This window comes from Chanodichthys erythropterus, chromosome 9 (assembly GCF_024489055.1).
Source record: "Chanodichthys erythropterus isolate Z2021 chromosome 9, ASM2448905v1, whole genome shotgun sequence".
NCBI classification, from domain to species: domain Eukaryota; kingdom Metazoa; phylum Chordata; class Actinopteri; order Cypriniformes; family Xenocyprididae; genus Chanodichthys; species Chanodichthys erythropterus.
Window position 1 is genome coordinate 7,066,186 of NC_090229.1, and position 17,478 is coordinate 7,083,663.

Below are 17,478 nucleotides of genomic sequence, written 5' to 3' on the forward strand. Positions count from 1 at the left end.
GGGTCCATACAATGTCTTAACGATGATCTATTGCATTTGACCGTCATTTTTAAGGTGGGTTTCTGAAACTTATGCATGCAGTAATGTTGGTACAGAATTTTAAACGAGTCGTATTGGTTTTCTGAAGAAAAAAAAAAACGGCCACATCTGCACATTTTAAGATATTGCACAAGTGAATAAATGTAACTCGTACACTCGTTGGGGTGGATACTTTTTATTCAACGAAATAAAATGCACATAAAACGTGATGAAAACATATTTAGAGAAGAAACTAATAGTACATTTATTAGGTATAAAACGTGCATTAAAAAAGTCTGTGACAGAATAATTAACTAGAATAATCTTCGGACACATCGCATCTGAAATGATGCTATGACCATTCTGAAATTCCAAAGCCAGAGTCGAATCGGTCGAATTTAAACTTGGACTTGGTAAAAAGCCGTTTTTAAATTTAAATTTTATTTTTTACATTTTTAGATCAGCAATGCAAAGTCATAATGATGGAGGAGCGCATATGAGCCTGTTGTTTTTGTCAATCCATCCTAGAAATGTTTTTACCATTTTTGTCCGCATGTTTTAAATTGATATCTTATTCATATTAAAATCTTCATTCGCATAAGACGCGCGATTATGGATGTCGAGGGGGAGGGGGGGCCCCCTTTGCGTTCGTTAGCCCAGGGCCCCGCGAAGGCTTAACGCGGCACTGCAGACATGGACTTTCTTCTTATTTTAAAAAAAGGTACATTGCAACAAAATAGCATTATATATCAAAGAGATGCCACTTATAATGCGATTCTTTTGTTTATATGCATCAGTATGACTCATTAGACAAGCAAGTTGAGACCGGTTGAGACGGCAGCTAAAAACACCTTTGCTCTTCTTTTATCTCTCATCTGCATACACTTCAATTTCACACAGAGTGATGTATTTATTTCCAGGTAGAAAAATGTTGACATATCTCCCCTTAACAGGCTTAAACTCAAATGACTTTGTGCCTCCAGGTGGGATGAATCCAACAGTTGCAACCCTGTTAATACAAACAGACAAAATAAAAAAAATAGAGAGTGGCATAGCAATCGAAAAAGCATGTAGCATATTAAATATTCTTCCGTCAAGTTTGTATTCAAAGGATTTATTCATAGTAATTATATCTTATATATTCCTATTTTATTAATTTTCTAAATATTTCTCTAAGTTTTGTTTTAGAGAGAGAGAGAAAAGCAGGAAAAAAACATACTTTAAAGGGGACCTATTATGCAAAATTCTCTTTTGTTATATTTGGACATAAATGTGTGTTGGCAGTGTGTACACAACCACCCTATAATGAAAAAATCCAACCACTCCTTTTTTTTAATCCCCATAAATCATAAGCAGTGTCTCAGAACAAGCCGTTTCCAGATCACTGGCAATGTGACGGCACATTAGCCACAGGCCCCACCCACAAATGTTGACAGACACTGCCGTTTGAACATAGAACCACCCTGAGCACATTCACAGCGAGTTGTACACAATCCGCCATCACTGCACTGACGAGAAAGTCTCCCAAGCATTTTAGGTGTTCTGTAGCTGGATGGATTAATCCACATAGCTCTCTTAATTTACTCCCGAAATCTGAGCCCCTGAAGACGAGGTGGATTCATTTTGTTTTTGAAGAAAATGCTCAACCGAAATTTGTTCCTTTCTGTGCAAATCATTTCACACCAGACTGCTTTGTGGAGGAAGTTAAATAGATCAGTAAACTGTTCATGATGCAGCTTACAGTCTCCAGAGTGATACTGGATACAGTTCATCAGAGTTGACTTAAAGATATAAAGTTTACCAGTTTATTAAGCACCACCCAAAAAGATTTAAGGTCTTTATATATTTGTTTACTGTTAGTTGTAACAAGTGTTTCTGTGTAATTTGCTGTGTATGTTGATGATAATGCAAGGGAGATGCACACTTGCACTGTTGTTTTATTAAGCTCTTACAGTGATTTTCTAGAGTGAAATCAGACACTTCATATTTTGCATGAAGTACAATAGACATCATTTTGCATGAAGTACAATAAACATCTGTAAACTGGCTTGTACTAATAGTGGATAAAAACAAGAAGACAATAACTGAAAGTTATAACTGTAATTAAAGGATTAGTCCACTTTTAAATAAACTTTTCCTGATAATTTACTTATCCCCATGTCATCCAAGATGTTCATGTCTTTCTTTCGTCAGTCGAAAAGATATTAAGGTTTTTGATGAAAACATTCCAGGATTATTCTGCTTATAATGGACTTCAATGGCCTTCAGATGGTTACAGGTCAAAAATGATACCAGATGAGGAATAAGGGTCTTATCTAGAGAAACAATCAGTCATTTTCGAAAAAAATGCAACTGTATATGCTTTATAAACACAAATGATCGCCTTGAACGTACATCCGGTTTCCGCATTCTTCAAAACGCTATGCTGTATGTCCTACACCTTTCCTATTCTACTTAAAGGTGCCATTGAACGTTTTTTTACAAGATGTAATACAAGTTTAAGGTGTCCCCTGAATGTGTCTGTGTTTCAGCTCAAAATACCCCATACATTATTTTTTTTTATTAATTTTTTTAACTGCCTATTTTGGGGCATCATTAAATGTGAGCCGATTTATGCTGTGAAGCCCCTTTAAATGCTGACGCTTCCCACCCACGGAGCTCGCGCTTGCCTTAAACAGTGCATAAACAAAGTTCACACAGCTAATATAACCCTCAAAAGGATCTTTACAAAGTGTTCGTCATGCATGCGGCATGCATGCGTCGGATTATGTGAGTATTGTATACTGTTATATTGTTTACATTTGATTCTGAATGAGTTTGAGGCTATGCTCCGTGGCTAACGGCTAATGCTACACTGTTGGAGAGATTTATAAAGAATGAAGTTGTGTTTATGAATTATATAGACTGCAAGTGTTTAAAAATGAAAATAGCGACGGCTCTTGTCTCTGTGAATACAGTAAGAAATGATGTAACTTTAACCACATTTAATAGTACATTAGCAACATGCTAACAAAACATTTAGAAAGACAGTTTACAAATATCACTAAAAATATCATGATATCATGGATCATGTCAGTTATTATTGCTCCATCTGTCATTTTTCGCTGTTGTTCTTGCTTGCTTACCTAGTCTGATGATTCGGCTGTGCACATCCAGATGTTACTGCCTGCCCAATGTTGCCAACTATTTTCAAAGGATAGTAGCTAAAGCCTGCCCAAAAAGTCGCTAAATGTCGCTAGATGACGTCATGCATAAATTAGCATATTTGTGACGTCATCACGTCAGTTGCATTCTGCCTGCCTAAAGTGTTTTCTCTCCTAATCCGTGCTCACATACTGTATTTTAATATAATATAATATAATATAGCCGAATGTCAAATAAAGCTGTTCTCATTTCCTATATATATATATTATATATATATATATATTTTATATATATATATATATATATATATATATATATATATATATAAAATATATATATATATATATCCTATATACATTTTTATTTTTTTGTCCAGCAACAGAACAAGTATATATTTGTAAATTACATGAATTCACAGAGTTCGGATGAACTAAAGCTCTGTGATAGTGAGTAATATAAGTGATAAGCACACAAGAAAAATGGAAATCAAAACCTTCAAACTAAATTCTTTAAATATAAAACAAAGGACAATCAGAAATAGTCTTTAGTCCGTGGCAACACTGTGCGCTCGTGTGTAGCTCGCTCATTCACTTCTGTCAGATGCCGTGAACTCGTGCTGCTGCTCCTCTCAGCCACACACTGAACAGAGTAAGAGACGCCGAGAGAGGTGTGACGGCAGCGGGAAAGCAAGACCTCGCACTCACAGGACAGTGCTGGTGACATTTGAAAAGTTACTGAGGTTTGTCACTAGATTTGTCGCTAGGCACTTTTTTGAAAAATAGTCGCTAAAGGGGTCTGAAAAAGTCGCTAAATCTAGCGACAAAGTCGCTAAGTTGGCAACACTGTGCTTGCCCTTGTGTAATGCCTTTCATAATGTTGGGAACATGGGCTGGCATATGCAAATATTGGGGGCGTACACCCCGACTGTTACGTAACAGTTGGTGTTATGTTGAGATTCGCCTGTTCTTCGGAGGTCTTTTAAACAAATGAGATTTACATAAGAAGGAGGAAACAATGGAGTTTGAGACTCACTGTATGTCATTTCCATGTACAGAACTCTTGTTATTCAACTATGCCAAGATAAATTCAATTTTTCATTTGAGGGCACCTTTAAGGAAAGAAAAACAGAATAAGGGAAGGCGTAGGACATACAGCGTAAGCTTTTTGAAGAATATGAATGTGCGGTTTTGGCAGAAGTACGTGCAAGGTGATCATTTGTTTATATAAAGCATATACACTTATTTTTTTTCCGAAAATGACCAATTGTTTCTCTAGATAAGACCCTTATTCCTCGTCTGGTATCGTTTAAAGCCCTTTGAAGCTACACTGAAACTGTAATTTTGACCTTCAACCGTCTAGAGGCCATTGAAGTCCACTATAAGGAGAGTAATCCTGGAACGTTTTCCTCAGAAACCTTCATTTCTTTTTGACTGAAGAAAGAAAGACATGAACATCTTGGATGACATGGGGGTGAGTAAATTATCAGGAAAATTTTATTTGAAAGTGGACTAATCCTTTAAACTGAACTATATCTCCATGCAGCATATATTTGCAGTTTCTGACATTATAGTGCGTCCTGACTGAATCCTGACAGGGGAGAACGAGCTCTTGAAGCTCCACCCTCTTAGGCAGAGTGCAGCAGCTCATTTGCATTTGAAGGGCACACCCTGGAATGACCCATTTTTGCTCAACTCCCAAAAAAGTCGCAATTTTAACATGCTATAAAAAAATATCTTTGGGGTATTTTGAGCTAAAACTTCACATACACACTCTGGGGACATCAGAGACGTATTTTACATCTTGTAAAAGATAATAGGAAAGATACAGAATAAGAAAAGAGGTAACACTTACAGCTCATTGTCGTTGCCATTATTTTCCAGGCTGTTGCCAATACGGATCTGAGCACCTTCTATCCTCTCTTCACAACAGTCTCCTCGATTAGTGATACTAACTCTGGTTACCCTGTGGACTTCCTTCAAGTCAACTCTCCACCAGGGGTCAATCCCGTCAGTGTGAGTGCAGGACCCAAGCATGTAATTTGACTCTTTATTTCCATCTACAGCATTCTTAGCACCTCCTAAATGATTGTATGTGGAAGACTGGACAGCTTCGGCTCCAAGAGCAAGATTCTCTGTTCAACAAAAAATAATATAATTTCATAATATTTGTAATAATTTCTAATAATAATATATATTATTTTACTTCAGTGTGCTAAATGAAATCCCATAATGAGACATTATGCTAAGATATGTAATAAGAAGAAAGAAGAAGTGCTATATAGCACTAAAAGTGGTTCTTGGCTTGTGCACCTATGTCAAATGGTGCTATGTAGAACCCATAAGAGGTGCCATATTGCATTTTATTTCTTCAACAAAAAAATGTGCTAAACAGCACCAACAGTGGTTCTTTGGCTCGTAAAGAACCTTTAAAGGGGCTTAACAGGTTCTTTGTACAGCAGTGGTGCTATATAGCACCTTAACCACCCCAAAGAGCCATTGAAGAACCATACAGGGGCTTCGCAGGTTCTGTATACAGTAGCAGTGCTATATAGCACCTCACTGATCCCAAAGAACTGGTGAAAAATCAATGAACAACCAAGATTTGATGCTATACTGCAATTAATGTGGTTCCTTAATGATTACGAGCCAAAGAACCACTTTTAGTACATTTTTGTTAAAGTGGGTTTTTAAATTCTTGAATTCTATGACCAATTTCAAAAAACATGAATGTATACTGACAGAATATTTAAAGCAATGAAGAACACTCACTTGAAGCGCAAATGCACTTGGATGTCTCTTTTACTGTTAATAGAAAAACAACAGTTATCCACACATTAATACATACATTTATTTTATCACAGAGTCTTTGATCTCTCTCCCTTACCTGCAAATACCTGAACTTCACACAGAGAGAGGTATTTATTGCCAGGTAGAAAAATGTTGACATATCTCCCCTTAACAGGCTTAAACTCAAATGTTTCTGTGCCTCCAGGTAGGATGTGTTCAACAGTTGCAGCCCTGTAAAAACAATCAGAGACAAGGAAATAGCGACATAATCAAAAAGGCAAACAGCATACTGTATAATTGTGTCAAGGACAATTTTATATTCAAATTACTTATTCAAAGTAAATTATATTCAAGTAGTTTTAAGTCTTATTTTAATCCATCTCCAAAGTGTGTCAATTGTCTAAGAATTTAAAGAGAAAGAGGTAACACTTACAGCTCATTGTCATTGCCATTATTTTCCAGGCTGTTGCCAATACGGATCTGAGCACCTTCTATCCTCTCTTCACAACAGTCTCCTCGATTAGTGATACTAACTCTGGTTACCCTGTGGACTTCCTTCAAGTCAACTCTCCACCAGGGGTCAATCCCCTCAGTGTGAGTGCAGGACCCAAGCATGTAATTTGACTCTTTATTTCCATCTACAGCATTCTTAGCACCTCCTAAATGATTGTATGTGGAAGACTGGACAGCTTCGGCTCCAAGAGCAAGATTCTCTGTTCAACAAAAAATAATATAATTTCATAATATTTGTAATAATTTCTAATAATAATATATATTATTTTACTTCAGTGTGCTAAATGAAATCCCATAATGAGACATTATGCTAAGATATGTAATAAGAAGAAAGAAGAAGTGCTATATAGCACTAAAAGTGGTTCTTGGCTTGTGCACCTATGTCAAATGGTGCTATGTAGAACCCATAAGAGGTGCCATATTGCATTTTATTTCTTCAACAAAAAAATGTGCTAAACAGCACCAACAGTGGTTCTTTGGCTCGTAAAGAACCTTTAAAGGGGCTTAACAGGTTCTTTGTACAGCAGTGGTGCTATATAGCACCTTAACCACCCCAAAGAGCCATTGAAGAACCATACAGGGGCTTCGCAGGTTCTGTATACAGTAGCAGTGCTATATAGCACCTCACTGATCCCAAAGAACTGGTGAAAAATCAATGAACAACCAAGATTTGATGCTATACTGCAATTAATGTGGTTCCTTAATGATTACGAGCCAAAGAACCACTTTTAGTACATTTTTGTTAAAGTGGGTTTTTAAATTCTTGAATTCTATGACCAATTTCAAAAAACATGAATGTATACTGACAGAATATTTAAAGCAATGAAGAACACTCACTTGAAGCGCAAATGCACTTGGATGTCTCTTTTACTGTTAATAGAAAAACAACAGTTATCCACACATTAATACATACATTTATTTTATCACAGAGTCTTTGATCTCTCTCCCTTACCTGCAAATACCTGAACTTCACACAGAGAGAGGTATTTATTGCCAGGTAGAAAAATGTTGACATATCTCCCCTTAACAGGCTTAAACTCAAATGTTTCTGTGCCTCCAGGTAGGATGTGTTCAACAGTTGCAGCCCTGTAAAAACAATCAGAGACAAGGAAATAGCGACATAATCAAAAAGGCAAACAGCATACTGTATAATTGTGTCAAGGACAATTTTATATTCAAATTACTTATTCAAAGTAAATTATATTCAAGTAGTTTTAAGTCTTATTTTAATCCATCTCCAAAGTGTGTCAATTGTCTAAGAATTTAAAGAGAAAGAGGTAACACTTACAGCTCATTGTCATTGCCATTATTTTCCAGGCTGTTGCCAATACGGATCTGAGCACCTTCTATCCTCTCTTCACAACAGTCTCCTCGATTAGTGATACTAACTCTGGTTACCCTGTGGACTTCCTTCAAGTCAACTCTCCACCAGGGGTCAATCCCGTCAGTGTGAGTGCAGGACCCAAGCATGTAATTTGACTCTTTATTTCCATCTACAGCATTCTCAGCACCTCCTAAATGATTGTATGTGGAAGACTGGACAGCTTTGGCTCCAAGAGCAACATTCCCTGTTTTAACATAAAATAACCCATTATGGTCACACTTTAGACTGGAGTCCAGTTCTCACTATTACCTAACTATTGACTTTTTGCCTTAGTAAACACATAAATACTGATTATTAATAGTTAGTAAGGTAAGGTAAAGTTGTTAAGTTCGGGAAGGTATTGGGAAGGATTAAGGGATGTATAGGGTCATGCAGAATAAGGCATTCATAGGTGCTTTATAAGCAGGGCTTAATTTGAGGGGGGATACGGGGGAATGGCATCCCCCTTGTTGAAAAAAATGACAAAAAGCATCCCCTCTGTAAAACCACCATACCCCTTACCATCCAGATTAGATTAACAGTTTTTTGTATTACATAAAACTTATCATGTAAATTCAATTTAAAAATTCTCTATATGATGATTAAAGCTGCTGTCCGCAACTTTTTTGTGTTCAAAGTTTACAAAAATGATCTAATAAGAATGTACAACATGAATCTATTTTCCAAAATGTGTTTTTGTCTTAGCCTGAATCATTATGGTACACCTATAATAAGAGTTTATTTTCTGACTATTTCAGACCGGACTGGTAGGACCCGCCGCAGAGTATCACAGTAACTGCGTGACTCGCCATAGACATACACAGAGAAAAGTTGCTCCGGCTACAATGTTCTTCCGCAAGACGCATGCAGTTCTATTTATTAACCACTAGAGGGCCAAAAATCGCAGACTGCAGCTTTAATGAACTATAAATAACAGCGTTTGACCAATGGGAATTCTATATTGTAACGTGCTTGCGCACAAACAATTTTTTTTCTTTTTTCATGCTTTTTAAAAATGGCCAGGAGAACAGTTCAAGTGCATTTTTTGTTTTGTTTTTTTGTGTGCTGTAAGTGTTCACAAATACACTGATATAATGAAATTATCTTATTTCAAACTGAAAACAAGATCATTTTGCTTTTTTTTTTTGGTTTGAAATAAGATTATGCTAACCCCACTGGCAGATTATTTTAAGAAAATACTTAATTTTAAACTTATTTTTTCTGAAAACAGGACAATTTTTACTGTCTAGAAAATGCTTCTTGATTTAAGAATTTTTTGCAGTGTACGTTTCTCATTTGTACTGCATATGTACTACATGTGAACTTATATACATGTGAACTGAATAAGTATATTAGTAGTTTACTATTTTAATACTAGTAGTACATTTTTTAGTTTTTGAAAGTACACTTTGACGTGTATTCTCAGTAAACTACTAGTTTAGTAGTTTTATACTACAAGTATACTTGTAAGTTTTCTTTAAGTAAATATAATATTTATAGTTTACTATTTTTATATATTTTTTTTGTACTTTCAGTATACTACTATGTTCCTATTTAGTTGTTAGTTTTTGTATACTTTTAACTGTACTTTAAAAACGCTTTATTATAGCTTCATGCATCCTTTTTTAAATCAACACTTGAATGTGGTTAGTTTCAAAAAGAAAGGCAACATTTCGAACAAAAAGTTGAGAAAATAATTTTTTTTTTGTCAAAACACAGATGGAGTAGATCGAGCTCATCACCTATGCATCAACTTTTGCCACATACTATCCTACATCCAGAATCTAATAGCAAACTACTTCTACAACTTTTATGTTTGCTATACAACCAATGAGGTCTCCACTGGTTGGCACCAGCTGGAGAAGGGGATAGTGATGGGCTGTTCCATCTCTCCTGTCCTTTTCATAGCAGCATTTGAGATCATTCTAATTGGCAGAAGACAGATGGTCAGAGGAATCAGACAAAATTTTCTAATAATTTTAAAATAATCCCTCCCCCCTACAGGGATAAAGGATTTTACCACCTCTGCCTCGTTTTTAGCCAGGAAAAACCCTGCTGTGTATTATATGCATGCCAAAAATTGTGTATCACATGCATGCGAAAAGTACGTATTATATGTACATCAAACACGTGCATATCGTATGCAAGCCAAAGTTATAAACAGAAAATCGTGCTACTGATATGCACTTTCATGAGATCAGGCTCTGTTTTAAATGTTTTCATGAAATATCTGTACTGATTGCATGACCATATCATGACATATTATTTACTGCCATGCGAGCCACAAATTAAAGCTTGGCGAGCTGCACAATGAGTAACACTGTGACAGCAGCCTAATAAACCTGCTGCCATCTGTGTCATTAATGTTAATCAAAAAAGGAAAAAGATAAATCACTCACTGTCCTTAACTTTTTTAACTTGAATGGCAGGTTATATGCAATATATAGGCCTTAATGCAAAATATATTTCACTTAAATAATTGCAGATTAACAAAATTAAAGGAAAAAGTTTTGGTTTAGTGTGACGCGCTCCAGATTTCATGGAAAGGAAACCGAGACGGCAGAAAGTGGCATTCTGCTGGGTTTTTTTTTTTTTTTACCAAAGCTTTACAGTTTTGAATGATGTCTTGCTTCTATCTGTATGACCATAAATTACAGAGTAAGTTTCCTCTCTTAGAAGGAAAAAAAAAATTCCAGTATTCGCGCAAGCACCTCATGCCACACACAACATATTCTAGGATTGCTAACTTGACATCGCAGTCTTTGAATGATAATGAACTAATAAAATAAAATACAGCCAACCAATCATATAGAAAGTTACACTGCTCATTTAAATAGTCCATTATACAATCTGCGTGCCATTCAGCGTGACCACCACCTCACTATGCTCTTATTTGTGAAGGATGATGTTTTACATTAATAATGCGAGTGAAGTACAAAGCCTAGTTTACATAGGCTAATAAATAGTTTAGCATCCAAATATGTTGCGAATATATAAACATTTGTTTATTAACACTATATATACGGCACAAATTTTGTGCTGACTGAGAGAGGTAGGTTTCAGTTTTACTTTAAATTAATTTGTTGTGCCTGACATTTATATAGCCTGAATACTGTTAACTTTAGAGGATTTGTTGTAGATTGAGGGAATAACCTACAATAGCTTATAGTTTTATAGTGTTTATAATGTAAACATTTTGCTTTATTTGCATTATTTCGTAATAAATAAAATGCAAAGAATACCTGGCTTATCCTTTTCCTCTCTAAAATTCAATTTCATACAAGTAGCATATTTTTTTAACCATGCAGCAAGCATTTTAAAATATCTTGAAAAAATACTTTAATTTCATTAAACTGTTAACAGTTTTTTGTTTTGTTTAATACATTTGGACAAAATCTTGTTATTAAAGATGTTGTATTGGTTTTGACTAGATGGCAAATACCAGACCCTCTTGTGTTTTTTGAGTAAAGAAAATGCTGTACTTATTATTATTATTATTATTATTATTATAGTAACTGGTATTTTTTCCTAATCAAACCGGTTTCAGAACAGTAATAATACAGAAGGAACGCATGAACAGAAACGTTAAAATACTGATTCTTCTCCAAGTGAACTGATTGATTGATTTTTTCCCCCTTAATATTTAAGCACTGGTTCTGGGATTAAAGGAGTGAAACATTAGTGAAGGGTGGTCCCTGGGTGATGAACATGCACCGGCGGAGATGCGTCAGACAGAAATGCCCTGTAGGTTAGCTCAACTGTGCTTACATCATGCTAAGCTATGTAATGCAAAAGATTATTGGTTATTATAAGTTATTGGTTTCCATATGTTTAGTGAGAACACAATATATACGTGCTATTGTCAGTATGTTGAAAGTAACAACAACAACAAAAACACTTACTTAGAATACAACTGCACGTTGATGTCTCTGTTAATAACAAACAAAGTTATTCACATAGGGATATGTACATCACTTATGTTGTTGTTTCTCTCTCTCTCTCTCTCTCTCTCTCTCTCTCTCTCTCTCTCTCAGTCCCTTACCTGCAAACACCTCAACTTCACACAAAGTGAGTGTTACTGAATTCCCAGGTAAAACAATATTGACGTATCGCCCCTTAATAGGCTCAAATTCAAATGTCGATGTGCCTCTATAAGCAGTGGAAACAGTTACAGCCCTGCAAATACATAAATGAATGTGAAAATGAAAGCCAGAGGCCTCCAACACACCACATCTATAGCACAGAATTCAAGTAACAAACAAAAGTTTAATTCAATCCAACATTTTGTGTGGTATTACAAGTATCATTCCATTTTATTATATAGATCAGATATGACAGAGCAGAACGTCTACTCGTTTACTTGACTGTACAAGGAACAAGATGCTGCGCATGATTTTAAGCGCTATGGGGAAACATATTTGTTTGACCTGTTGTGAACACGTGTGGCAAACACATCAAAGAATTTGGCTTAAATAAACTCTGATGAAGATGTCATCAGAATGCGTATAAATAGATGGGTGTCCTGTGCTCATCGGGTCCTTTCGTCTGAAGAACGTCCTGAACATACCCTCAGTGCGGCAATGAAGCACAGCATCTCGTTCCTGCTTTTTCAAGGAACAGGGTTACAGTCAAGTAACCCGAGAGAGAGGAGCTTTAAAAACGAGCTTGAGATGTCGACTTAGGGACATGTGAGCCTGGAGTAACATGAAAATCAAAACTAACTAATAAATGCGTGCAGAAAGGACCAGCCTGCTGGATCACATAAATCACAAGCTGCAAGGGTGCCCTATAATTGAAAATTTACCTCGGCATAGTTAAATAATTAGAGTTCTGTACATGGAAATGACATACAGTGAGTCTCAAACACCATTGTTTCCTCCTTCTTATGTAAATTTGATTTATGCAAAAGACCTCTGAAGAACAGGCGAATCTCAACATAACACCGACTGTGACGCAACAGTCGGGATCATTAATATGTACGCCCCCAATATTTGCATATTCCAGCTCATGTTCAAGGTTTGAGACAAGCCAGTATTAACATCTGGAGCCACACAGCCGAATCAATAGACTTTATGCAGGTAAGCAAGCAAGAACAATAGCGAAAAATGGCAGATGGAGCAATAATAACTGACATGACCCATGATAACATGATATTTTTTGTGATATTTGTAAATTGTCTTTCTAAATGTTTCATTAGCATGTTGCTAATGTACTGTTAAATGTGGTTAAAGTTACCATTGTTTCTTACTGTATTGTTATTTTCAGCAGTCTGTATAATTCATAAACACAACTTCATTTTTTATAAATCCCTCCAACAGTGTGTAATGTTAGCTTTAGCCCTGTTAGCCACAGCCTAGCTACTATCAAACTCATTCAGAATCAAATAAACATCCACATAAATACAATACTTACATGATCTGATATGCTGCATCACGAACACTTTGTAAAGATCCATTTTGAGGGTTATATTAGCTGTGTGAACTTTGTTTATGCAATGCATTATAGAGTTGCGAGCTTGGGGGCAGGGAGCATGAGCATTTAAAGGGGACACGCACAGAATCTGCGCATTTTTAATTATGCCCCAAAATAGGCAGTTACAAAATTGAATAATAAAAAATCTATGGGGTATTTTGAGCTGAAACTTCACAGACACATTCAGGGGACAACTTAGACTTATATTACATCTTGTGAAAAAGGGTTCTAGGACACTTTTAACTAGCCCAGGAGTAAACTCTAAGCAAGATGGTGAAACCGACAGAGCATGCAAATTGGTAATTCTCTTTAGTGATCAGATGGCCATAAGGAAAATCATTCTTAGAGTCAGAAGCTTGACCGGAGCTGGCACTAGTAGTTCAAATGGGTTATTGACTAGCCCCTCAAGGACCACGGCTAAATCCCATGAGGGAACTTTGATCCTGACAGGAGGCCTAAGTCGCATAGCTCCACGAATGAAGTAGGCGATCAAGTGTGTTTTTCTCACAAAAAAACCCGTCAATCAGAGTGTGGCAAGCTGAAATGGTGGCCACAAAATCTCTGAGTAGCAGGACATGTTTCTGCTGATGGCTTTTCTTGCAGAAAACTCAAGCACTGAAACAATCTGGCAGCGGACTGGGTCTGTGTGATGTGTTGCACAACACCTTTCAAAGATGTGTCACTTAAGGGTGTACATTGTTCTGGTGGAAGGAGCCCTAGCACTTAGAATGGTCTTAATTACATCTGCTGGAAGTCTAGAATCTCTTAGCCAGTCCCCCTTAGGGGCCAAACATGAAGGACCCATTGCTCAAGCTGGGATGGAAAATCGTCCCCTGCACCCAATACAAGATATCTCTTGCTCAGTATTGCCCACAACAAGCCGTAAAGGAGAGATATTATTTTTGAGAACCAGGTTATTCATAGGTTATTTAAAGGCATTTTTACACCTGTAGACTGATTGAATTGTTTTAAAATAGGACTTCTTGGCTCAGTTTGCTTTCACAAGGCAATATTTCAAAGCGTACTAAAATGTGTTTATACAAGACACATGCGTGTACAACTGTCCCCTTATTGGTCAGAGTTTGCTCTGCGTCATCCATTCAAGTGATTGACAAGTTCGCTTCATGAGCATATTATTGTGGCTTTTTTAGTACCTGCTGTCAAGACACACACAAGCTGTCATTCCCGGTGTTAAATTATATAGTACATTCATATTAATTAAATCGCGTGTCGAGACACATGCAAACACTGTATGGATGTTATAATGCAGCTAAAGCAGGAATCAAGGCTTCGTCAGGACTGTGTTCTTGCATGGAGAAGTGCAATTACACAATGTTTTAAGATGAAGAGGTGCTTTTTGGTTTTTAACTGCATGCAGTTGCCTAACTAATGTGCTCACTCACAGAATCAAACACTGCTGCATTTTATATAAGACATTTCCCGTTATGAAATATGATATTGTTTGGTCTGTTGGGTCGGATTTCTTTCACACCACAAGTGAACCACCCCAGAGTTTGTTTGCAATCGGGCCGAGAACACCTCGTTCAGAAGATCTTGGAGCGATTGTTTTGGTGTGAGTCTGCGCGCGACTGCCGTGTTCACATATGCCTAAATGAACCGAGCCAAGGGAGAAAATGCACCAGGTTCCGAAACAAATGCTCAGGTGTGAAAACGCCCTAAGCCAAATTTCTTTGGCGTGTTTGCCACAGTCAAAAAAAGACATTTTCAGCATTGAAAGTAGCTTTTGAAAGGGACCTCTAATTCAGTGCTTTTCACAATACATATTGTTCAAGTGGTTGGTGATTTTTAACATAAAAAGTAAGGTAAAAATGTGCATCCTGTTTTATTTATCCAGGCATATCATAAACATGATAAGATGAAATGATTAAAACATTTCTTACAGTTCATTGTCGTTTCCATAGTTTTTCAGGCTGTTACCAACACGAATCTGTACTCCTCTTATTCGCTCTTGGCAACAGTCTTCACGATTGGTGATCATAACCTTGCTTACATTGTAGACTTCTTTGAGGTCGACTCTCCACCATGGATTAAACTCGGATATAGTGTGAGAGCATGAGCCACTATCGTAATTTGCATCTCTTTTGCCATCCACTGCATTTTCAGCAGCTCCCTTTAGGTCATATGTGGAGGACTGCACAGCTGTGGCTTTATAAGCAAGATTACCTGTTCAATATAAAATGAAATTGAGGGGGGTCAAACATCTTTAAAACAATACAAAGTAATAAAAAGGATCACAAAATCAGAATCACAAGCTTTCAATGATCTTATTTCAGACCATATTGTTAATTTAATCTAATTCATTTGTCATATAAGCAATGGTTGCTTATATCTAGGTATTTCTTTATTATTAAACTTACCTTCAAAATCAGCAAAGCACTGCCCAGAAAAAAGTGTGAGCAACAAAATCACATGTACGTCCATTTTGATCTAGGCTACAACTCTAGAATACAACACATAATCTTAGCAGATAGAGAAAGTATTGTGTCTCACATGAGGTAAAATGATAACCAAACAGATCGTTTTCATATAAATACTGTAAAGTAGGAGTTTTTTTTTTTTTTTTTTTTTTTTAAGTCTCTTATCTGTACAAACACAGTAGCAAACCATGACTCTTGAACCTTGGTCCTCTTACCCCACACTCTTGTCGGGAATACCAATCAACTCAGCCCAGCCTAGCTGTGTCCTCTTCTATAATAGGCTACTGCATGTTAGCTTTGACAAGAAATGCCACAAGTAAACATCAGTGTGAGTGTGGGAGTTCCTGGCATCCATGTCAAATCAATAATGCACTGCCCAGAAAAAAATGTGAACAACAAAATCACATGTATGTTAATTTTGATCTACGACATTAAAAATACAACACATAACGTTAGCAGATAGAGAAATTATTGTGTCTCAATAGAGCTACTTCTTAATTCTTCTTAATTCTTCCTCATCTGTTTTCTATTTGGTTTCCCCTGTGATCTTGTTTGAATATGTGTTTGAAGAATGAGTTCAAGAATGTGTTGAAAAATCAGATCAACCATCTTACCCACTGCTGTTTCATCACATTAGAGAAAATTTCTGTTTTTTTTTCTCTCTCTCTTATCTGAACAAACACAGTAGCAAACCATGACTCTTGAACCTTGGTCCTCTTACCCCACACTCTTGTCGGGAATACCAATCAACTCAGCCCAGCCTAGCTGTGTCCTCTTCTATAATAGGCTACTGCATGTTAGCTTTAACAAGAAATGCCACAAGTAAACATCAGTGTGAGTGTGGGAGTTCCTGGCATCCATGTCAAATCAATAATGCACTGCCCAGAAAAAAATGTGAACAACAAAATCACATGTATGTTAATTTTGATCTACGACATTAAAAATACAACACACAACGTTAGCAGATAGAGAAATTATTGTGTCTCAATAGAGCTACTTCTTAATTCTTCTTAATTCTTCCTCATCTGTTTTCTATTTGGTTTCCCCGGGAATACCAATCAACTCAGCCCAGCCTAGCTGCGTCCTCTTCTATAATAGGCTACTGCATGTCAGCTTTAACAAGAAATGCCACAAGCAAATATGGTTGCCATACATCCGGATTTTGTCCGGACAGTCCGGATTTTAAGCCCCCTGTCTGGCGTCCGGCGAATGGTCTGAAAGCTTTGTCAAATAAATATCTGATATATCATTGGTTAAAAATGTAAACAAGCCTGAGGCTACATCATATCATCACGTTTTATGTATTTCTGTTTTTTTCAGAAATCCAGAAATGTTATGTTTACTGGCACTGTGCCAGTCTGCCAGATTATTTTATTTTATTTTATTTCCAGAAGTCCAGAAATGTTATGTTTTCAGGCACTGTGCACTTTGCAAGATTTTTTTGAAACAGACATCACAATGTCTTGAATAAATACAAATACTTTTTTGCCTCTACTGTTACACATCAAATTGTCCGGCAATGAATAGAGTAGGCTTTTTCAGAATCACTGCATCATGATACCATCGACATAATGGACAAAATTGTATTACGAGTACATTGTAGTTGCGAGTACACTATGTCCTATGCAATTATTCTTGCCTCACTAAATGCCGCAAAGTGTCCTCCTTTTTGGTGTTATGGAAATGGCCACCCTTCAAGCAAACATCAGTGTGAGTGTGAGAGTTATCACCAAAATTAAACAAA

General features: G+C 36.6%; 1 protein-coding gene across 1 annotated transcript; it reads right to left on the reverse strand.

Annotated features, from left to right (window-relative positions):
• Positions 1-117: 117 nt before the first annotated feature.
• LOC137026839 (uncharacterized) lies at positions 118-15,838 on the reverse strand. The gene is made up of 12 exons (XM_067394380.1): positions 15,675-15,838; positions 15,198-15,480; positions 11,867-12,000; positions 11,727-11,753; positions 7,750-8,029; positions 7,414-7,547; positions 7,299-7,331; positions 6,382-6,661; positions 6,046-6,179; positions 5,931-5,963; positions 5,014-5,293; positions 118-1,027 (listed from the first exon to the last, which is right to left on the reverse strand). Exons 1-12 carry the CDS (start codon positions 15,736-15,738, stop codon positions 883-885), a joined length of 1,827 nt encoding a protein of 608 aa, XP_067250481.1. The 5' UTR covers positions 15,739-15,838; the 3' UTR covers positions 118-882.
• Positions 15,839-17,478: the final 1,640 nt, after the last annotated feature.